The sequence below is a fragment of the Parus major genome, chromosome 1 (genome assembly GCF_001522545.3).
Source record: "Parus major isolate Abel chromosome 1, Parus_major1.1, whole genome shotgun sequence".
Taxonomy (NCBI): Eukaryota; Metazoa; Chordata; class Aves; order Passeriformes; family Paridae; genus Parus; species Parus major.
The window spans coordinates 40,183,522-40,207,201 of record NC_031768.1 but is presented as its reverse complement, the minus strand read 5'-3'; the positions used below and the strand labels follow the sequence as shown (position 1 = coordinate 40,207,201).

The window sequence follows — 23,680 nt, the reverse complement described above, 5'->3', positions numbered from 1 at the left end:
CATTTCCACTTCTCTCTTGAAGTAGAAGGGCCAACACAAGTCTTACCCTGTTTGCAAACTACTACTTACTTCCTGCAAATGAATGTTATCAAGGTCACAGGAACTGTTTACTGCTTCAACCAACCAGCTTTCAGGAGTGATCATGTTTAGGGTCAAAAGAGGTGATTCTGGCAATTCTAGGAATTTTGCTACAGGTTCAGAAGGAACCTTGTTGATTCCATAAGTTAATTCTGGTTCCAGAACAAAACGATAGAAGCTGTTGAAAAAGAAGTGAGACAAAACCACAACTTTTAGTGAAATACAAAGTGCAAATCTGAAGCTCTTCTAAAGTATTTTCAAATACAGTGAATATTTACCAAGTATGATGAAATTTGGAGGCAAAGTAGCTCCCTATTCTTTTGGAATATCATCAGGCAATACCTACAGAATCTCAAATGGGCTGGTAGATGAACACAGACCTATTCACTTTTGGTAGTTTTGCTGTGGACATGCTTATTTTCCATTAACATTCTAAAGGCTACGAAAGCGAATACCAAAAGGTGCATCTAGACAGCTTGACTGCTAGCAGCCTTGAATTCTCAGAATCTGTATCACTGAACTAAGCAGGGCTAATCTCTATTGGACAAAAGGTCTTGGGGAACAGCAACTGCCACTAGCAGCAGCAAAGACAGAGCAGAGGAAAGGTAGAGTTTCTCTGTTCATCTCAAGCTTTTACCCCAATTATGCCACATGTAAAAGTTCTTTGAAGCACAAGGAAAGAAAACAGGCAGCAAGACCTGCAAAGTGCCCAGCTTCAAAAGCAATCATAACAATGTTCACACAAGAAGACACTCAGAAGATTGATAATTAAAAGTGGGATAAGAGAGGTGAATAATTCCTCTCAAAATGCATAAAAACTAAGGACTCCTGCTTTGTGGGCAAATGATTTATTCTCCAACCCACTGGCTAAAGGAGGGGCAGTACCACCAGCCTCTCTCACAGGTAATCAGTAATATAGTTGCTAGGATTATATGTAAAATACCTGCCAAGGAGATGACTGCGCTTAAACATTTCTATTAGAGGGAAAAAATCCTCTTGGAGGGAAGCAATTTCAGTGTAAATGTCTGTAACTGTATTAGTGAACCCTGATTTTTACACAGATAAAATAAATTTCAATTTAGAGTAGATACATTCAGGCTACCTTAGTCTCAATGAAATAGAACATCTCAATATAACAAACACAGACTGTACATTTATTCAGATGAATTTAATTCTTACGAGTATTGAATCTGTAAAATTCATTACACAAACAGTGGGCTGTAAAGAAGGGAACAACTCAGACAGACAATCGCCCTTTGCAAGTTTTCACAGGCATAAAAGACCCTCCATTGATTTGGCCTGTTAATGAGAGGTGCATTTGATGGACGAGATACCTGTGATACCATACTTGACACCTTAGAACAAGAACTTTTCTCTAAACAAGTGCAAATTTCTTAGGTAACATTCAATGAAAAATGAGTCTACAAAAAGAATTCAGAAACACAAAGCAATGCTTATTTTTTAAGAAAATATACACCATTAAGGCTGTTCTTCCAAAATGAGCATGAAAAGCTATGAACTACCAACCTTTTCAGTGGCACTTCAGACAGCTTAGATCTGCAGTTCAAAAATAACCTGAGTTTCATATTAATAATGTCCCTGAGCACCTAAAGAAAAAAAAACAAAAACAAACCTGTAAAAAATGGTTCTTGGTAATCACCAAACTTTGAAAATGAGCCAAAGTTACATTTGTGACATCCTGCCATTTTTCAAATTTCAGCAGAAATCTAAAACTTTTTAAAGATGTAAATATATTAGTATATTAAAGGCTATTGTCAGATATTCTAAATAAAGATATGACCTTTCCTAAAACTGCATGATTTAGCACATGATATTACTGATAGGCAAAATATTAATGTCTTCTACTCATGCAGTTTTTTCAAGAGCAGGTATCCCCATTCTCCAATGCTTGAGTAAGTGATATTATCACTCTTGTTACATTGTGATTTTAAAACACCTGAAGGTCTCTAAGTACAACACATGTCTTTTATGCAACAATCAATCTTAAAACAATTACTTTCACTCTTATTAAAATAGTTGTATATGGAAAATTGCTGAATATAGTAAAGCTCAGAGAACTATTTTAATACTCAATTACTTAATAACTTTAAATGTCAACAATAGATTAACAGTGTATTAAACAATTTCATTAACCTCAAAATATAATGGTAAGTTAACATATTTCTTTTTTTTTTTTTTTTCTCCTCAGGCTCTTCACCTATTTATTTCTAAAACAGTAATGTTCTGGATGCTGTTATATAGGAACCATAATATTAGGACAGTACTTTTTTCTTATTTTTGTGAGCAATCTGTTTTGCTTAAAGCTAGCAAAGTTATTAATTTCTTTCAAGCACTCATAAAACCTTTATCAAGTTACCTTCATTTCTGTGGTTTCTGACACAAAGTGTTTATCTGAAAGCATAAAACAGCTGTGCCTATTTTTATGGATATTAGAAAGGCCAATAAGATATAAAAGCTAAGTTACAACACCAATACTAGTAAGCCTAATATCTAAAATTACTGCAAGAGCAAATAAATTTGGAACAAAGAAAGACAATAGTCATCATTAAGTCTCTCTTTTATTATGACTGTAATTTTTCTTTCCTGAGTTCAACCCACAGCTTACAAACATTCTTCACAATGCTCTAACTTTACTTAGCCCTAGGGACCAGTTCTATTCCTAGTTTCTTATTCTCATCTTTTGTGTCACCTGAACACCATCACTGAAAAACTACTGAATAAAAAAGAAAGACTAGGGAATAGCATATTTGTGTGAAAAAGTTAAGAATCAGGAAATGAGCATCCAAGAGCGCTGGAAGCATTAGAAAGCATTACGTGACATGAGTTTAAGATCACCAAAATCAAAATAGAGATCAAAGTGACTCAAATATCTATCTATAATTCAGAATAAAAAGTATTATAAAAGCCTGTATGGACTTAACCTTCAAATAAAACAAAACCCTCATCTCATTAGCAAGAACAATTCTTCAGCAATCTGCATTGATAGGCTTTTGTGTGTAGAACGAAATTATCTTGCAGAAGGCTGATGCATCATCCCAATTCATCAGCTGACCATGAAATTTAGTACAGTAGCCAAAAAAAAAGCCATTCTTAATTAACATTTCAAAGGACTTTAAATAGGAAATGACAAATAAGACAGTAATTCATTATCTCTGTGTTTTTCAACAATACAACTTCTGAAATACTCAACTTGGTTCTATTATTTAGGGCTTCTGAGGACACCAGAAAGGAGGGAATTTGAGTCAATACATGAAAATGGTGACAAAACTAGGAAGATTCTTTTACAGGATAATTGAAGAGTTCAGTTTGTTTACTTTAAATAAGAAAATTCAAGGAGCATGAACATTTTGTTCAGGGTGTAAAACATGGCTGAAATATTTCAGGAGGCCTGAAAATTATTCAAGAGCTAGTTTTATTGTGCATGTGCACAATAAAAAGTCATTTGCAAGACACTTGAGCTACCACAACTCATCTGAAGAACATTAACTCAGTAAACCATGATTATTCAACCAGCCACTTGGAATTGTTTGTGAACTTCAGGATAATACCAAGCACCTACACTGAAAACAAACTTTTAATAGAATCTTCAACAGAATTGGCAAAATGATGAGAACATCAATGCTTACAGCATGGATCTAAACAAAAATCTGTAATTCTGAGTCTGAGTTTAACAGCAAGGTTAATTAGCCACTGGAAAAGCTCAGTAGGAGCTCTAATCTGTACTCAACTGCTTAGTAATATTTAAAATTAGGAATTGATTAAAAAATTATTTCCACTTCAAATAATAATTGTGAAAGGGGAGTCCTGCGTTATTTAGGAAATCAGACTAGATTATCAAAAGGGGCTCCTTCAGGTATCCCTTTTACTTTAGAGATGGAATAATAAGAGCTCTCTGAAGACAGAATGAACACAGGAAAAAAGGCAAAAGACAATGGAGAGGAAAAAAATAAAAGGTTTCATTTTTTTCTCTACATTTTTGAATTACTGGATACTTACTGGAACAAGAAAAAGAAAGGTGGATGATCCTAAGAGTACATAGAAAAATTTTTCCTCCTGTTTTTGGTGAACCATGAGGAAAAAAATCCACACTTCACTTCTGTCCTCCATTTTAGCAGAATGAATTTCTATTTTTCTTACATCACCTTAGAGATCACCTTCATAACTTCAGGACTAGTTAGCTCTTCCATATATTCTGCTAAGAACTTAAGTGGCCCAACCATGGTAAAGTTATGGCAAGCATTTAAATATTTACAGTAGGCAGTGACTCTGCCTTGTCTGGAAATACTTTATGCTGAAATTTGTAACAAAACATTTTGGAAAAAGGAAAACACAGACTATATGGAAGGTGCTACCTGCCTCACTCTGGAGAGGATTAGAGCAGTTGTTATGATACAATCCAGTAAACATTTTAAAAATAGACAGCTTTGGCTGAGCTCTCATTCATACCTTCCTCTATCCTTAAATTGCCAGTCTCTCAGACTCAGCAGTAAAGTTTAGATTACAGCCTACTCTTTACACCTTTACCAATTTCAATCCCTTTAATACGAGTAACTTCTTGTTTGTATTTTTAATTAAAAATATCAAAGGATTTATTTGAAATTATTATTAGGTGACAGAAAGTAATATAATAGAGTAATTTCACCAGGGTGAAAAAACCCAGTCATTATCTGGACATATGCAATGCAGGATGGGGCAAGAATCAGGTGTTCTGCCATGGTAGTTACCCTAGAAATTTTGGACCATGAATAGTTACCAATCTAATATACTCAGCTCTAATCCAATTATGTAACTGGAAAAAAGAGTTTTTAAATATAAATATAATCCAGTAAAGTATTTAAATCACCTATATATAGTAAGCTAATCAGAAAGGCATTCATTTAAGAACTTTGAGTTTGGGGCTTGCTCTATTTCTATGTCTGTTTTGTTTCTACAGTAGGAGATTGTGGCTTCCCTGGTAAAAATAGTAATAATTATACATATAAAAAAATATTTTCAGACTACTTTTAATTTTTAAAAATATATTATTAAAAAGTTTAATTTACATTAAAATATTCCTTGTTTGTTTGCTTTCAACAGCATTTCATTATTCTCTCCTAAGGGCTGGCTTCTTGAATAAAACTAGGGCTCCTATGAATCAAGCAGGATCTGCAATAACTAAACAGCTTGGGACACCATGGGAGTCATTTGCCCAGGTATGCATGAGAGAGCCTGCTGAGCTCAGAGGAATGGAGGCTTCTGTTCTGAGCTGCAAGATCCTTGATGCGATTTATACCCATAATATGAACTTCTGGCTAAATGAAGAGTTTCCAGTCCATTTCAACATGAAAATATTTTCATTTAGTAATATCAAGCTTTGATTTTAACTGAGAAGGGTGAAATGAAAGATCTGGTTCTAGAGTAAAGCTAGTATTCTATAACGTTGAAATAGCAAAATTTTTAATGAATTTTAAAAAATGTTTTACTTTTCTCCACTATATGAAGAGTGAGTGGATGCTTCAACATTTGATATAAAAGGGTATGAAAATGTGAGGGGAAAAAGCAATTTAAGAACTTATGAAACTTGCATAATTACTTCAGGGAAAAAAAAAAGATTAAATAGAGTGCAGCAAAAATCAAATTGGAAGCTTCAGAATTGTAACAGACCATAAAGTGAAGAAAAAATTTACATTTTTATGGGAAGACATTTTATGTGGTAAGACACAGTGATATTCCGCAGTAGGTGAAAGAAGAAAATAATTTTAGCAGCTGTGTTTTTTGGACAGTTTCTTTTTAGAAGATCAATAGTTACACACAATGGAAGCCTATCTAGATATACTTGGTAGTATTAATCAACTGAGAAATATCCCTCCAAGAGCTGAAAGGTTTATAGTGCAATCTTCTTATGATGATATTACAGGTCTGATTTAGACCACCTCATTTAGGTGCCTTGGAAAACTAAGGTGATCTGGTTTAATGGAAAGAAGGACATACCTCCTGACATTTTGAGTTGCAAAAATTATGTACACAATCTCCTCCTCTCTTTTTATTGACTGTAGAGAGCACTTACAGACTCACTGTAAGAGGACTGGGGCATGGGGCATCTGAATTTTACTTTCAAATTAAATATTTATAATGATGAACTAAGTCATCCTCAACTTCTTTTATGAACTAAAATAACTAAACACATATTTTAAACACATATTTTAAAGCAAAAGAAAAAATAACCAATTTTGTTTATCCTTTACTACACTGTATGTGGAAATTAGAACAAGCTTATTAACAACTTAACTACAAATATACAAATGAAAAGAAATGACCACCATCTTACAATCAGTAAATGGGTCATCTTCTGTGCTTCTCTTGTCAATGGATCCACAATAGCAATAACATCATAGAATGGGTCATTCTCTTGGGGCTTGACTTTTACTACACTGTTAAAAAAGTATTAAAAACAAGTGACATGAAAACTCTGAACTGAATTGGTTGAAATGACAAACTTTAGACATGAATTTGTAATATCAGAGGCACTTAAGATTTTACTGCTCAAGAAAATATTTCCTTCATTTCAAGCAATAATCATGATGGCTTACTGTGATACAATTAGAAAAACTAAATGTGAACAGGAGTAAAAAATATAGCATTAATCTACATACTTCTATACTGGCTATTGATTAGATACATTCTCCATAATAAAAAAAAAATTAAAAAAAATAATGAAATAAAACACAGTAAGACTTAAAAAAGAGCCTTTTTGTCACTTGTCCACAGTTAGCTTCTTAGAGATGTGGAATCATTAGATTAGACATGCAGTGGTAGTGACAGAATTTTTAAAAAAGAAAAAGGAGAAAAATGGCATCTGAGAAGTGTAAAACTTGAGGCTGGACTAGATCTATGCATTCCAGAATATAATTCAGTTTGATGGAATTGATTAGCCTAGGTCAAGGAAATCCTAATTAAAGTACTCTGGATTTGCAGGAAGGAAATGTCAGTAAACTTCATTTTAAAAAAGAAGGAGAAAAAAAAAGTCATATGCTGTAAATACAGAAAAGGGGCTATCAGAATTTGTTTTCCACAAAACATATGGTAGCAGCACAGTACTAACTGTTCCTAGTGTAACTTTGAAAAAGGTGTCAGCCTCTTAGAAAAGGCTATCACTGATTTCACTCCTGCCTTCAAAAACAGGGACAGCCCATCAGCACACACACTGGAGCACCTTTACCAACAAAAAAAAGTAGAGATTTGGAAACAGCATGATAAAAATTTTTATAAAAATTTGTAATTTGATCACAGTTTTTGTACTATCATATGTCCTTTTAAAACATGTACTCATCTGCCCTTTTTTCAGCAAAGGGCAAGCTTGGGAAATCCAATAGGTATTACTAATGAATTTATTAAGAAAAAGGTAAAGACGCATTATGCTATGACAGATGAGCAGGCTGTTCATACAACAGTTTTAAAATTGGAATGCTTACTCAACTCTCCAAAAGCTCTATGTATTCATCAGTACACTAAAATGTTAATAAAAAATTACTCAAAGCGCATTATCATGACAAAAACAAAAAACTGACCTGTGCTGGTCTTTGAGTAATTCAACATCTTGTCTCATCTCCATTTTAGGCAAAGATGACAGCAGAGCATCTATTTTCATAATCAAATCACTGCCGCTGTATAAAAAAAGGCACATGTTGTTTGGTTTTCATTAGAAAAGGAGTAAAACATGAACGTTTTAATGTCAGTCTCTTTGCATAAGGCATATTTAGGAAGCCCACATTCCAGACCTGGACTCTAAGATGATTAACACCTCGAGATTTGTAGCCTGGAGTTAAACCTTTAGCATGAGAACGCCCTAGAACCACGGCAGCCTTAGAGAAGCTTTGTCAAATGTACATGTCTTAATTTTAAGAGATGCAGAATCCGCAGAGTTATCATTCAGCCTCTATCATTCAGCAGCCCTTTTCCTCAATTGATGGGTGTTCAAATCTGTGTAATTTGATGAAAATGTGGGGCTTGCTCCATAAGACAAATAAAATCTGAATTAACAAGTTTTCATTCGTCACAAATTTGCCAAAGAGATTTGATTCAGAATCCAGAAAAGTGATTTTTTAAAAATTTTTCCCATTTATGACAACATCAAGGAACAGACATAAATGACCAGGTTTTAAGTTTGGCCACATATTTCAATTTTTTCTATTGAAATTTTCTATTGAAGTTTTCTTTGAAAATCTTAGTTCCATTTTAGTGTTGTTAAGTCACAATATTTGTCTAAATACGTTTTGACTCTCGCTACTTATCTTCTTGAGTTCTAGCTCTTGTCAATTTTGTTTTTGTGGTAATGATTCTTCCAGTTGTGCCAGTCCTAGATAATAGGAATGATACTCAGAAAGTTGACAGACACTGCAAGAATGTAATTTTGCTTTCTTCTTTGTACACAAGCTGTATCCTTAGACTAGAAGATGGCCTGAACTCATCATTTTCTTCAGTGAACAGATGCACGAATGTTGTCTACCATGGTGTCAGTGCACAACACTATGCCTCTACAGGCTCCCTTACTAACGATTCCCAAAGACAATGACTTGAAATATTAATACTCTGATTTGGCTTAAGATGCACTGTATTTTATCAAGCTTATTATTAATCTTTACAATTACTCTAATGTAAACAAAACCTAGTAGGAATCGCTTACTGTTAGCTGTATTATTGGTTGTAAGGACAGTGAAAGTAGGGCAAGTATTTGAAGTAATTCAGCAGAGCTGCACACATGTTATGAGGCAAGAGAATTTTACCTTTTACTACTGTTTCCCATCTCCTTGACAATAGCTTTAATCTTCTCTGCTGAGGTACTGTATGTTATCTTTTCCAGCAAATTAAAGTCTTCTGCATAGAATTCATTTTCATCTAAAGGACCCAGTACCTTAGACAGAGGAAAAAAAAAGTTAAGTGTAGAATGTCCCAATAATGTTGTTTGTAAGTAAAAATAAATTAATATTTTGATGAGTCCACAATAGTGAATATGGAACCCCAATCCCCATATACATCAATACTATTATTTATAAAACGAATTAAAATTTATAGTAACTATGCAGCATTAGGCTTTTACAGTTAGATGATTACAGTTAATTATCAGTCGTGAAGAATAACTGCAATGGAAATATCCATGCTATTTTTCATTATACATCCTTCTGGTAATACAATATTTAGAAATAACTCTAAGGAAAACCTGTCTTAAGTAAAATATTTTAAACTCAAATTACTACTTGTCTACCACTCTCTTTAGTTTTTTATTTCTATGAGCACAATCTTGTTCTAAAACTTGTCGAATTAAGCAGAATGGATAGAAAGAATAGGAAAGGATACAAAATGCATAATATGAGGGGATATAGGATTACTACATTTTTTGGTGTCTGAAGGAAAAGAAAATGCCTTGGCATCCCAGAAAATAGCTTTGAGGATATTGTTTGGATTTCCTATTCAGTCTGTCAGGCCAAATTGACCCAAGACAATTTCAATAGCCTACAGGGCTCCCAGGATGTAGAATGTCATAAGTTTGGTGCTGAAGGCCTCTTTCCCAAAATTCAACTTCTTCCTATAAAGGAGAGGTTATATAAACTAATCCCACATTTGATTTTTTTATTAATGATGCATGAGATAGATGAAACTATAGTGTAATTATGAAATACTATGGTAATTTAGGAGAAGCCATAGTTAGAAAAAAATAATTTCCTCATAAAAGCAAAACTTCTGTGATGAAATAGCAAGGACAGAAATGAAGGATATCCCATGTCTTTTTAAAAGTAATCCTTTAGAGTGAAAACCCACTTTCAGAGATATGAATATACATTATTAAATTTATCCAAATATTTTAATGAAACTTACTTCCCCAAAACTTAAAATATGACATTATCTCCATTAGGCATGGAGAACAGTAATAATAATTTATAAAATAAATTCATTAATTTAGTTATGAGGGAGCCGACACAAAAAAAGCCAACAATTCTTTAAGGCTACAGCAACAAAAACACTCTGTGTGTTTCTGAGCAGTATTTCAGTTGCATCTCAAAAGCTTTCAGGAGGCATAAGAGTACCTAAACTAACAATTTAAAGAGTTTCCAGTAATGAGATGCCAACATAGTTTTCTTTCTATTTCTTTTGAATGGTGGAGGAGTAAATCGAAAATAGAAGGATTAAAAAGTAGTTTGTAAATTGTGTTTATAATGTAAGGCATTGACTGTCATTTAACAAGCACTAAATATTGAATGCAACATTATATTTTTTGATCACAGATAATCTATTGACAAACTGTAATTAAGGCTATTGGTTTCAGCATATACATACAAGAAACTGAAACAACAAAGTTATTATAATTTTATCTGCATATTAAGAATTAAGACCATAAAACAGTATTCATAAAAATGTGGTGTTTTGACTAGGTTAGTATTTCGATGTCTAATGTAAGTTATATACATTTATTTACATGGTAAAATAAAGATAACTTCAGGATCAAAGGTTATTCTTAAACACCACAAATAATAAATCAGATACTAACAGATTTTGAGAAGTTTGTCAGATTAAAATAGCTGTGGGAATGACATACACACATAGTGCCTTCAATAAAATGGAGCTAATGTCATACACACATAGTGCCTTCAATAAAATGGAGCTAATGAACAAATTAGGAGCTAAACAAAATTAAAAGGCAAGGCAAACATTCATACCATTCTCTAACAACTGTCTGAATAAATGGGAAATCAATATGGTGCATTTTCTTTAGTTCAAAATTGAAGTTCCAGAAGTAAAAAAATCCTAAAAAGGATTGAGAGACTTAATTTCTTTCTTACCCTGCCATTACTAATAACAGCCATTTGCCCAGGAAGTAGCTTCAGAACCTCCTGGCAGAACATCTGGTGAGTTTTAATTAAATCCAGTTCCAAAGTGTTGTACTTCTTCTCAAAAGCATCACCATCCATTCCCTAAAGCAAAGGTAAAGCATGAGACGCTGGAATGATTCAGCAAAAATAAATTTTGTAACAGGTGAGGAAATCAATGATTTTCTTCAAGTTATGTAGTAACCAGAAATCAAAATAAAACAGGCACCTCAGCTTCAGTTTAAGCACATAACTGCTGGTGGTGAGCCATGGTCTCACAACCACCTAGAGTGCAGTGTGTACCCTGGGGCAACTGTGAATAACCATGAGAGCAAAGCTGAGCCTGAGGTTAAGCAATTTTTCCATGATCCAGTACAACACAGCTGCATGAAAAGTAACACTGTTAACAACTCAACTGTATCCCCACTTTTAGGAAAAAGATATTAAAAAAAATTGTAATAGTCTAGAAACCTGACAGTTATTCTAATATGGTCATTGGATACAATTTGAATGTGTTTTCAGGAAGTCAACATCATCCAGAAAGACACATAAATCCATTTCTGAAGTGGGGAAAAACACGCCGAAACTTACATTGGAACTGTGCCTCATCTGTCAAAATTATTCTGATATGTATCTCTTCATTAGCAATATACAAACCAAGCAAAAAGATTCATTCAGATAGAATTAATAAAATTACATTAATTAGTAACATACTTAGCATACACAGCTTCGAGACCTTTATGTCTTTCAAAACTTATTAAACAATTAAACAAGAGCAAAAATATTCATTTTCTAATATGGTTCCAGAGAGTTCTTAGACTTCCAACTCTTCCTATTAAAAAAGACTAAAATTTACAACTCCTTCTGAGAGAAAAACAGTAGTTAGAAGCTGTTATCCCATAACTCAGCTGCACTCTAATGTAGTCTTAGCTTTCTCTGAAGTCTAAATTTTTGAAAAACATTAATATTGTGATTTTAACTAAATTCTAAAGAGCTACTAAAAAATCAACAATTAATATTAAACTATTTTGGTCTCAGTTATCTGGTGCCCATATTCTGAATTTTTCAGTACTCATATTTTCTCCCTTTAAAGAAATTTATTCTTCAGTCACATGAAGATCATCAAAAATCCAAATGTGCTTGAGAAGAAACTGTATATAGGTTATAAACTTCATGGCACGTGGCCAAACACTGTTATTCTCACCACCTCCTTCCAGTAAGATATATGTAAAACAAAAAAGGAAGTAATCTAATTTAGTTTGCACTCACAGGGATGAGGAATTTAACAATTTTAGTTCCAGCAGCAAGGGATTTTGCTGTCTCTTCCTTAATGAGTTTACTCAGGAAACTTTTTAAGTTGCTATTGTTTTGGGTTAAAAAAGCAGCCAAAATTCCTCTTGCAACGGCTGTATTATCTTCCTTTATTTTTGATGAAGGATTGTTCAAAATTCCAACTCGTGTATGACTGCTTGTTTTCTGCAAAGAAAAACACAGAACAATTAGTAATTTTACAGTTCCATCTGCTGTTACCTAATGTATTCATATCAGTTATAACTATGTGAAATGCCCTTAAGTATTTAATTTTTTGCAGCTATTTGTCTTTAGAAAAGATACGTCAATGACTAATTCAGAACTCCAACTGTGAGTACAAATGTGATTAGTAAGGATTTTCCTATTCTGTGATAAAAATTTTAAACAGAAGTATTAGGTTTGTTTACTAGAACAATTGTCTGAGCATTTTGCAGAAGCATGTTTTTAACAAAGGACATACATAAGTGTTCATTTACAGACTTAGAAATATTCAGAACTATTAATTTTCAGAAATTATTGAACTAAGCATAAAATAAATGCAAGAGAATTTATCCACTTATCACTTTAATCTTCAGCAGCAGCAAAATCTTTCACTTGCTAAAATCAGTGATGCCACTCAAATTTTACCAGAATGTGATGATTCTATGGTAGGATCAAAAAAGATAACTAACTGAAGAAAAGGTAAATGGATTCCGATGCAGGAAGGAATAAAAAAATAAGGAATGCAATCACTGGTATTCAGCACTGGAGAGGCTTCCATGAAGTGCTTCCAAGATGGTCAGAAAACTATGAGGAAGCACTGAAGAACGGCCTTGCTCCATCTGGCAAAGAGGATACTACAGAGAACTTGAATACCAACCAACAGCTACTAAGGGTGGAGTGAAAAACACGACAGGGCTAAACTCTTCCTGGTATCAGAGTGTAAATAAGGGGTAATACTCACAAATTTTGGCCTGGCAGAAAAAAAAAATACATTAGGAAGGCAGTGCAACACCAGAGTAATTTGAAAAGGGACAGAATCTCCTCCTTGGAGATTTTCAGAAATCCTTCAAACACACAGCTGACCTGATGTAATGAAGGCAATTTGAATGGGAGGCTGAACTGGATGGCCTCAAGAGGTCTCTTCCAGCTAAGACAACTCAAAATTTTTTCTAATGGAAGTAAATATCTATCAGTGTTTCTAAAATAGCCTATATTAGCTGATATAGATAAAGTGAATTTTCTTCAATCATTTTCACCCTCAGATTTTTGCACACTTTTCTTCAAATGCTGATGGCAAGACATGAGCAAGTGGTGACTAAGCCAATTCTGCTACTATCAGGAATTATACTAAACCCTGACTTGAGAGATAAAAGGGACTAGAAAGGAGTAAATAACCTCAATACAAATCAGTGGACTTAAAAAAAATTATTTCTCATGAAATTTGAAAATCACTAGCAATACATGAAATTTATCTGATGTTTCAGGGTTTTTCCTAGATTCTCCTTATCGACACAAGGGGAGTTGCCCAGGTGGTGCTCACTCTTAGATGGGAGCTGTGGCACATTTCCCCTGCTGAAGAGGGTTAAAAATCAAAGCTGCATAGGGAGTACATCTGTCAAGCCTGAGACACAAATCAAGCAGTCCAAGAAATTAAATGTTTTTCTGTAACAAGTGCTTGTACTGCATAGTTTTTATCTTTTTTTAAAGCCTCTTTCTAAGACATAGTTGTTATCACATTCTCTTGGCAACATCCCAATTTTCTAATTCCCTTATAGTGGTTCCTATTTCATTCCTGATTAGAAAATTTAGATACTTTCCTGATTTCAGTTTAAGTACTCTTTTAACCTGCCCCAAACAGAGGGTCTTTTTGTCATTTATATTGGTGTGACATTTACATTTTCTAAAGTATATTTATATTTCAGACATTCATACTTTTAATCCTATTATTAACACAGAAGAACTTAAAAATAAGCAAACTCATAAATGTGGATTGTCGTATTCTGGATGACCCTCCTATCATATTAAAACACACAGGAAAATTTATCTTAGAAGGACACAAACAGTACATGGAAAAATAGTTGCTTCATGGCCACAGCTGTGTCACATAAATCAGGAGAACACTGCTTCATGGTTCACATCAACAGGCAGTATCCTGAAGTCTTTCCAGGTAAAATTCCAGGCTACCTGATGGGAGAAAGTCTAACTGGGAAGAAATTCATCCTTTTAATAGGATGTCACAGTTTGTCTCCTGCATCACAAATTCATGAACAAAATGATTGTTTCCCCTCAGCAACTGGATAAAACAAAAGCAATCTCATAAGTCTGCACCTGACCAACAAAAACAACAACAGAGTTGCTATACTTTCATTTAAGAGTATGATTTTTGAATGTGCAGAGAGAGTTGTTAAGAACATACTCATAATAATTATTTTAATAAAACCTGCTAGAAACTCACCAGACTTTTCAAGGCATTAGAAAGCAGTTGTCTACCAGCTGGCTGATCAAAATCAGCAATAATCCAGATAGTAACAGCATACAATGCATCTTCATCTGAAAATTAAAGATAATCCTGTTTTACATTCTGGAGAATCTTCTCATGACTAATGAAGAACAAATTGTGTTTGTCATTTCAAAATTCATGTGTATGTTTGACTGCTGACTTCAACTGTAAGAACAATCTTTGCCACATCAGAATCTTTTGCCCTCTGAATTAAGATTCTTAGAAGACAATTCATCACATTAATAGAAGAGAGTCACTAAAAGAGCTGATCCATTGTTGGAGCATTGAGACAAAAGTGCCCTAAATAATTAGTTCCAATTAACAAAACTTGCTTTACCAGAGGTTACTTGTAAACATTTGATGGAGGCTGATCATATAGCCAGAAATTAAAAGAATTAAGTAGTTACAGGACCACATAAACTAGGCCACTCACATTCCCTGGAAGCAAAGGGAAAGTCCTTCAACTAAAGGTAGGAAAAAACTTATCATTTTGGGACACAAATGGGAATATACTAAATACAGTGCAAGGAAAGTAAACTACTGTGTAAGTGTATATGCAGATAATTTCTGTTTTTCCTGCTCTATGGTCTCCTGTTCTTTACTTGTCATAGAAGAGCAATGGTAGGTGAAAAATTCTGCAAAATTATCTGTAGAAGAATATCAGTCTACTCAGGTCTACCATACATACCTAAAAAACATAATGCACAGAGACAGAAATTTTCCAAGGTTCTGGTGAGATGCTAGGAAAAGGTTACTATTAAGAGTTGCTGTGGTCTAGAGAAACACACTGGGGAGAGAGATTTGAAATGTAGATTCTAGCTTAAAGGTTATAGGTTTTACACAAGGGATCTCAATCTTAGAAATAAGTCTACAGATTGAAAGCCACTCATCTGACAGCTCACTGTGATGTCCCTGTTACTGTAGACACAGAATCAAGTAAGAGTCAAATAACTTTAAAATAAAGAAATTTATGTGTCTGGCATTTCTTCGTGACAATGAATTAAGTAAAACTCTGTAAATATCACATAAAAATCACTGAAAGAAAGCACTTCATTAACAGGGTTATTGTGTCCCTTGGTGGACTGATGTAAATGAGCAGCTGTTAATTGTCTACTTCTAGAATTTCATAAGGCACAAACTACTGTAAAATTCCATGCAGAATTACGACCCCATTGTTGTAATTTCTTCTCACTCAAGGAAAAGTACTTGCATATGCAATGAGAATATTTTATATCAAAAAGAATTTGAAATGTACAAAAAAAAAAGAGTTTTAACAATGACAAAATGTATAAATGAGTTATAAATCATCAGAATATAAATTCTATTTATTTTCTATAGAAAGACAAAGGATCATTCAGAAAAATTAAAACATCTAACTAGAGGAAAAATAAGGAGATACTTAATGTTAATAAATTAGAAACACAAGAAATTATTCCTTAAATTTAGAAATACCTAATTTTGGTATAAACATACAAACTCTATACATTCTGCACTTGACAATGCTGCAAGTAAGAGTCACTTGAAAACTGTACAGACTTCAATATCCTCAAGTACAACCATATGTATGGAATCTGAGTCTATCTTCAAAGTTGCAAAAGTCTTGTAAAGCTTTTTAACTTCATGTCTGTAAAATAAAAACAACTAGCCACAACATCCATCCCATTTCAAAACTAGAAACACTAACTATCCTGTTAATTATAATTTATGTTTATAATATTAAGATATGCTCTTCTTCCTGAAAGAAGATACTGGGATATTGAGAAATGTTCAATTTATATGGAATCCTTGGAATATTGACTGACTTGGGATATTTTACTGGTATATTTCAAGAATTTGTAATAGCAATATATAGACAGATGGATGACCTGTATAGAAAATTAATTACCTTCTTTCGTTAAATACTTCATGTTATCTGAAATTACAGCACTTTTATCTTGTGAGTCCAAAAAGGAGAAAGTAGAGAAGTCTTCCACATGAAATGGAACTGCATAATGTAAAACACAAAGTATTAGACTTAAAAAAAATGAAAACAAAACCAAACCAAATCATAACAATATCCAAGAAACAGAGTTACCAGAGGTAGGTCTGAAATGTATGTATCTTCGTTCTGCTCCAAGAATATTGGGGTTTATATGGGAAACTACATTGTTCTGATCCATAAGAAAATCCACTGCATTTACATGATCATCTAACAAACCCTGGAGTAAGAGAAAAATGTAAAATTTGTACTTTTAAGACAGATTTCCAAGACCAACAAAGACCAAATATTTGTACAATCTTTCAAGTGAGTTTAAATTTTCTACCTACACCAAGTTATGAACAATGTCAGGTCAAAACCATATAAATGTTATACAGATAGTACTTCAAAATATCAGATACACACTTTTCAATGAACAGCTGCAGTACATTCTCAGTTTCTGGTTGAAAAATTCCATATGAGGACTATCTGCTTAGTTGATCCTTCAGCCTTGAATAATTTCAACATACTGTTTCAAAAGCATGACCACAAATTATTGTAACAACGTAATTGCAGGTGTGAAATTATTAATTTCAAGCCATCTTATTATAAAAAAATAATATATAAACATGGCTGAAACAATTCACTGTCAAATATTTCATCTTGCACCTGTTCAGAAATGTTAAACATACCATGTGCACTGACTCCAGGAAGAAGCCAGTGGCATTAAAAATCCTCTGAAGAATAAGTTTCTCCAACTGTACTGCATCCATCTCCTCTCTGGGAAAGGGCACGCCATTAAACAGCACTTGAGGCAGTGGGCCCAGGCCACTCTTCTTATAAAAGGTTGCTCCTGCCTGATCAAATCAGAAATATCACAGGATTAAACAGACTGTAGCTGACTGTAGTAAAAAAATGAAACTAATGTCAAGAGAGGATGAACTCTAATCTCCAAGCTCTCTTCACTGTCACACCTTGTCACGAGTAGCAGGATCAAAACAAAAAGCATTTAGAAACCAAATGGGACAGATGGGACTCATTTGTCAAACAGAATGACAAAAGAAATTATAGATCCATATACGTTGCTGTGAACTTTTGATTTATCATCTTGCTGAGAAACTGCCTTTTATTTTGCTTGACATTCTTAGCAAATAAAAATAAAAATGAAGCAAATAACATCAGAGAAGAAACCTGAGACAGTTAAAGCTGTTTTTACCAAAGAAAGAAGACTAAAAAAAACTTCAAAAGGTTTTTATGTTTGTAAGTCAAGCTTTATTTGATAAGAAAGCAGATTTCAAGAGAGACCCCTTGACATGCCTATTAGAAAAATACTTGTGAAAACACTCCTGAAAGCAGCAGGCAAGAGTAAATTTTCATAGTGAGAGTAGTAATGCAGAAACCTTTACAATATTTCCATTAATGACTGAATGGTGACTGAAGAAAAATTTGACTCAAAGGTGCTGTATTTACTTGCTTTAACATTCAGCAACATTTCAGCTTAGTACATGCATTGAGTTGTACACAGTGCAGTATTTCATACTCAGCATAGCTCCCAACATACCTTCCTCCCTTCATCATATTCAGAATGAACATCCAGGATACTCTGAACATCAGCATGGGGGTACTCACTTCTAAGAACATATTTCACATCATCTACTGTCAGAACATTTCCATCTTTCACTTCATGGTACATCTGTAAGAATTACAACCAAAAGAAATTTAAAAATGTAGTAAGTTGTCAAACAACTTGATGAAATTAATAGAAGTAAATAAACAACAAATAAGTATAATATTTTTATAGTGCTCTAGGAAATTTTATACTGGTATAATTTTATATTGCTTTTATTGCTATACTGCAGTTTTTATACTGCTTTAGTAATTACCACCATTGCACATATTCTCAATTTTTTTATAAAAGCACTGTTCTGATTGATCTATTATTACACCTTTAGTCTAAATCTGAAGTGCCAAAAGAAATACACCTATGTGAGCTGAATGTGAAAGGTTATTTCTCTCTACTAATTGGAGAGGTAATCTAAATTCTCTCTATAAACTAACTAGGGTAGTTACCTAAAACCTATCGTATACGACATAATAGTTACCTATAAACTAATATGGGTAGTTAACCCATAGTAATCCAAGCCTAAACTAGCCACTGACACTTTTTGCTACAGTGATAATTTTCCTTACCAATGTTATTTTATTTCATAGAGTAATATTTTATTATTTTCATCATACATACAATAGAAATTCAAAGTGAAAATTATTCAATCCATTTCTCTTCAAATAAGAAACAACATTTTCCTCTACTCTGAATGTCTCAAACTTTATTTTATTGCTTCTATTTTTGTTATCTTTCAATTATATTTAGCATACCCTCTCTTTTTATATTACGGAACAAAGTAAAAAGAGGAATACAACATTTTAAAAAGCACACTGCAAATTGTATTTTTTGATCTACTCATGGATAATTGTTATCCATGCATGTCAGCTCCATAGCATTTGTGGATTTCTCTTTTAGGGTATTCCTAGTTACTTCAGCTCCTTTAATCTTAAACTCTCTAGGTTTGTCCATGATACTGTGACATTTTCAGGCACTAAACATAAAACCAGAAAACAAATGCAAGAAAAATTGTTATGTATAAATACCATATTCTCTAACTTTTACCCACAGAGCCTTTACATAGATAACTCATCTTACTTCTCCTCCATTCATCTCTCATCTCTGAAGTTTCTGTCTTACGAGAATCTGCATTCTCTCACAAAGTTAACCTGTCTCATTAAGCTGCAAGCCTGGAATACTTCTGTGTTTTCTGCACCCATGGACAGCTCAAACATGACCAAAGAAAAGATATTATCTTACTGTTTCACTTCCTCCACTGGACAATAAGAAAGGGTTTTTCAAATTTTATAGGACTGCCAAAGTGACACTAAAATCCCTGTACTCCAAAAGACACAGAACACAAAGACAGGGCTATTACATTAACACAAATAGTACAGAATAATCGTTCATAATACTGAAAGCTGCAAGGCATGCATCTACTTTTTTATGTTATTGAAGAAAGCCTGTCAATAGGCAAAATTACAAGACCAAATTGGTTTCTGCAGGAGGAAAGTACTTCTGCAAATAATTCTATAGACTATTCAGGCTATACATGTTTTTAATACTTCATTTCTTCATAAAGTAAATGCATATGTCTCATGCTATCACAAGGTAGCAAGATCCTAGCCATATAAAAATTAATGAATTATAAACCAGAAGTAAATAGCTGATTTCTTGTGAAAGAACTAACATTAATTATTGACATAAAGGCCTGAGAGGTATCAGATTCCTCTGCAATGTAATTAAAAGTTCTCCAAAGAGCTACTCCAGCATCTTCATTTCCATCAATTTCTTCTTTTGTACTTAAAATGAAAACAATTCCAATTCTATAAAAAAAATAAAAAGAGAACATACATTTTAACACAGTATCTGCTTCACACACATTTTAATAAAAACATAGAAGAACAAAATGTTTGCATTCAAGTGATTTGCCCAGCACTTAGAGATAAAAACCCTGTACCTGGGTGGTGTTTCCATGACTGTGGACACAGGATACCAGCCAGACATCCTTTATCAGCCCTACAGTATGCTTAAGTTGCCAACGATGTACTTACTTTACATACACCTTCTAAAGCTGACAATAATTAAGATTTCTGTGAGTCAATAGGGTTTAATCACAGTACTTTCTCTCCTTATCTGTATGAGGGTTTTGACTCTTTCCATTCTTACCATCATCTCTTAATGGCTCAAGTCTTTGTTTTAGTCTGGGCAGTGCCTGTCTTTTATTTTTCCTGAACAGGATATCTAGAGTAGATGCATGAAGATGTGCTAGGGTCCTGATGACCCATCATCAGTGTGTGCCGCTCCTACTAGCCCTTCTCTCACCTTTTTTAATCTTCTGAGCATTGCACCACCCTGACATTGCTGTTCATTTTCCACTCACATCAGTTTTAAACACATATACTACTAATCCCTAAATTTTCATTAAATGAAAGAAAAAAGAGAAAAAATGGCGTGCTGGAGGTGGTGCATTGACAGTTTTCATGTAAAAAGCCTGGACTGAGACAAGGCCATAGTATCTTTATGGTCCCTTCCAACCCAAACCTTTCTGTGAAAACACACAGAACACTGCAATCTGTCTTTCATTATGGTTTTGTAATTGAATGTTAAAAAATAAAGGAAAAACAACAACAAAAGATAAGAACTAGTAAAATTTTAAAGTAAAATGAAATAGCTGTAATTTATTAAGGACACAAAAAGCCATTTCACAGGAAGATTTTAAATATTTAACATGCAATTCATCTTGCTGAACTTTGGATATCCTTCTTTATTAAACTGTGGAAATAAATAGCCATTCCTGAGACCAATTCACTTTTTCTCTCAACTAGGTATCCCAAGTCAACCAGACTGTTCCTCAGAAGTGTCCCTCTCTCAAACAATCACTAGTTCACTTTCAGAAATTCAAAATTCAGTGAGGATAAACTCACTTTGGTCTTTAAGTGTGTATATCAAAACAGTATTAGATAAAACAACTGCAATTGAAAGAACTGAATTTTAAAAATTCTCTGAAATCTTGTTTTACATACTAACTACTTTTATTAGAATGCAACTTTGCAAGGGCACCCAGTGGGACTACTTAACAAGACAAATTTTTGTCAGAATTTTACAGTTCATTTTACACACGCTTAGGTATGTTATACCTTGCAATCTATTTGCTTAAGAATACTTAATACCTGAGTAAGCTTGACACAAATAAGTATGCCTTATTACAATGTTGTTGCATTGGACTTAACTCGAATTCACATCCTTGTCTAGTAGAATAGAAGATTTTTCCTCAAGACTTTCAGTTTTCCTTACCTAAGTGGTACATAATGATGATGGAATAATTCTGCCAGCTTTATATAATCACCAGTATCTTCTTGGACAGGATCAATAAAAAGTACCTAAGAAGAGAAAACATATCAGGCATCTGATATTTATTCTTGATGTCTGTTTTTATTTTTTCTTCAGATATAAAATCTAAGACAAGAACATTAGTTTCCAGAGGAGCTGCACGCTCCAGCTGTTTTCAATTTTTTAGTGCATTCATTGTAAGAAAACATTAAGACTATAAATGAAAATAACATCAGAATTAAGGAATTCGGACCAAATGGTGAAAATAGGACTTAACCATTTACTGAACCTCAAACCAAGTGATCCCATTTTTCTCTTTTTGTGACTCTATGCCATTATGTTGTTTTTATTGATAAACTCCATACTTATTTGAGAAAGATATAATGCTGATTTTTCTGTTACATCTTTTAATGAACTATCCTCTGTTTTGTGAAAAGCAAACAAAAATTAATCAACAGAACTTGTTGGCTAAAAACTAAGTAGAAAATGATCTTTCGGAAAGAATTCTTCCTTCCTGTCTCACCTATCTTTGTAGTCACTTAGTGTAGCTTGGAGTATAAACTCAGATCTTTCAGGCATGCATAGAATCTAAAACTGGAATGTGTCTGCATAGGTGAATTATTCTTATGAAGATTTAATTGGACATCTGTACCTCATTTATTCAACTTTGCACTGCAACCTCCCCTTACAATTCATCAAATTTGCTAGAGTAGCTGAAATGAAGCAGAATAACTTTAAAAATTTTGAACACCCCCTTCAGATTATAGTGAAATGGTGTGTTATAGATTTCTATAATATAGCTCTTATATTTAACCCTGAATACATAATGCAATCTACATCATATTACACACATCTTACACTTCATTATAAACATACATTTTATATTAACTATTGCTAGTATTTTCATTTTCTTTCCATACACAAACTTTGTATCACTTCAAGCAACTACATCAAAGACAAAGGGATCATCAAGTGCACCCTCAACTTGAAGAGGACAACAAGCTAAGTGGTGCAGCTGACACACCTGAAGGATAGCAAGCCATTCAGAGGGACCTGGATAGGCTCACAAAGTGAGATGTCCATGGGAACCTCACCAGTTTCAACAAGGCTGAGTACAATGTGCTGCATCTAGGCTGGGGCAACTCTCAGTTTATCAACAGGCTGAGGGATGATCAGATTGAGAGCAGCCCTCCTGAGAAGGACTTGGAGGGTGCTGGTGGATGAGAGGCTGGACCTGAGCTGGCAGTGTGCACTCATAGCCCAGAATGCCAAATGTATCCTGGGCTGCATCCAAAGCTGTGTGGGAAGCAGGGCAAGGGAGGGGATTCTGGCCTTGTGCCATGGTGAGACCCCACCTGGAGTGCTGCATCCAGCTTTGGGGTTCCCAGCACAGGAAAGACATGGACCTCAAGTGGGTCCAAAGAAGGGCCACAAAAGCAATCAGAAGCTGAAGCACCTCTCCTGTGAGTATAGGGAGTCTTACAAGGAGAGGGTTTTTTTACCAGTAGTAGAGACACTGTAATGATAGAACAAGAGGTAGCAGTTTTCAACTAAAAGAGGGCAAATTTAGACTGGATATGAAGAAATAAGGATGGTGAGACACCAGAGGAGTTACAGGGGAACTGGTTGCTCAGAGAAGCTGTGGATGGACCACAATTTAAATTGTTAAAGGGCAGGCTGGAGGAAGTTTTGGTTCCAGGTTATTGCAAGAGAGCTGGACTAGATAACCTTTAATTAAAATTGGGTTTGCAACCCAAACCATTTTATGATTCTAGGGTTTATAAGATTACCTTTTGTAACTTCAATTTAAATCAGCAATAGCTGCTTCCTTAGCTTACCAATTGATACAGAATACTAGAGGAAAAATTAAACTACAAGATAGTAATTATTAGTATGCTCTCTAACTGAAATATCTTTTATTCCTCAGTTTATCATCTCTAAACAATGGACAGCTATCATTACCTTCCCTCACGCTTTAATAGTAGTGAATTTTCTATGCATACCATAGCATGGAATGGAACATAAAAACTCTTCAGAAAACTGTGCCCAAATCC

The 23,680-nt window shown here is 33.9% G+C and overlaps 1 protein-coding gene across 2 annotated transcripts in view; it reads right to left on the bottom strand.

The window, feature by feature from the left end:
* The window catches only part of UGGT2 (UDP-glucose glycoprotein glucosyltransferase 2), an 82,623-nt gene that overhangs the window by 27,579 nt on the left and 31,364 nt on the right, over window positions 1–23,680 (bottom strand). For both annotated transcript variants that reach the window (XM_015627395.3, XM_015627404.3), the window contains 14 exons: window positions 21,591–21,676; window positions 19,984–20,119; window positions 18,252–18,383; window positions 17,383–17,547; window positions 16,808–16,931; window positions 16,619–16,717; window positions 14,689–14,783; window positions 12,210–12,416; window positions 10,914–11,045; window positions 8,862–8,989; window positions 7,647–7,742; window positions 6,407–6,509; window positions 1,606–1,685; window positions 70–256 (listed from right to left, as the gene is read on the bottom strand). In XM_015627395.3, coding sequence (XP_015482881.1) covers window positions 70–256; window positions 1,606–1,685; window positions 6,407–6,509; window positions 7,647–7,742; window positions 8,862–8,989; window positions 10,914–11,045; window positions 12,210–12,416; window positions 14,689–14,783; window positions 16,619–16,717; window positions 16,808–16,931; window positions 17,383–17,547; window positions 18,252–18,383; window positions 19,984–20,119; window positions 21,591–21,676 — 1,770 coding nt within the window. The remainder of the gene's footprint in view (window positions 1–69; window positions 257–1,605; window positions 1,686–6,406; window positions 6,510–7,646; window positions 7,743–8,861; window positions 8,990–10,913; window positions 11,046–12,209; window positions 12,417–14,688; window positions 14,784–16,618; window positions 16,718–16,807; window positions 16,932–17,382; window positions 17,548–18,251; window positions 18,384–19,983; window positions 20,120–21,590; window positions 21,677–23,680) is intronic.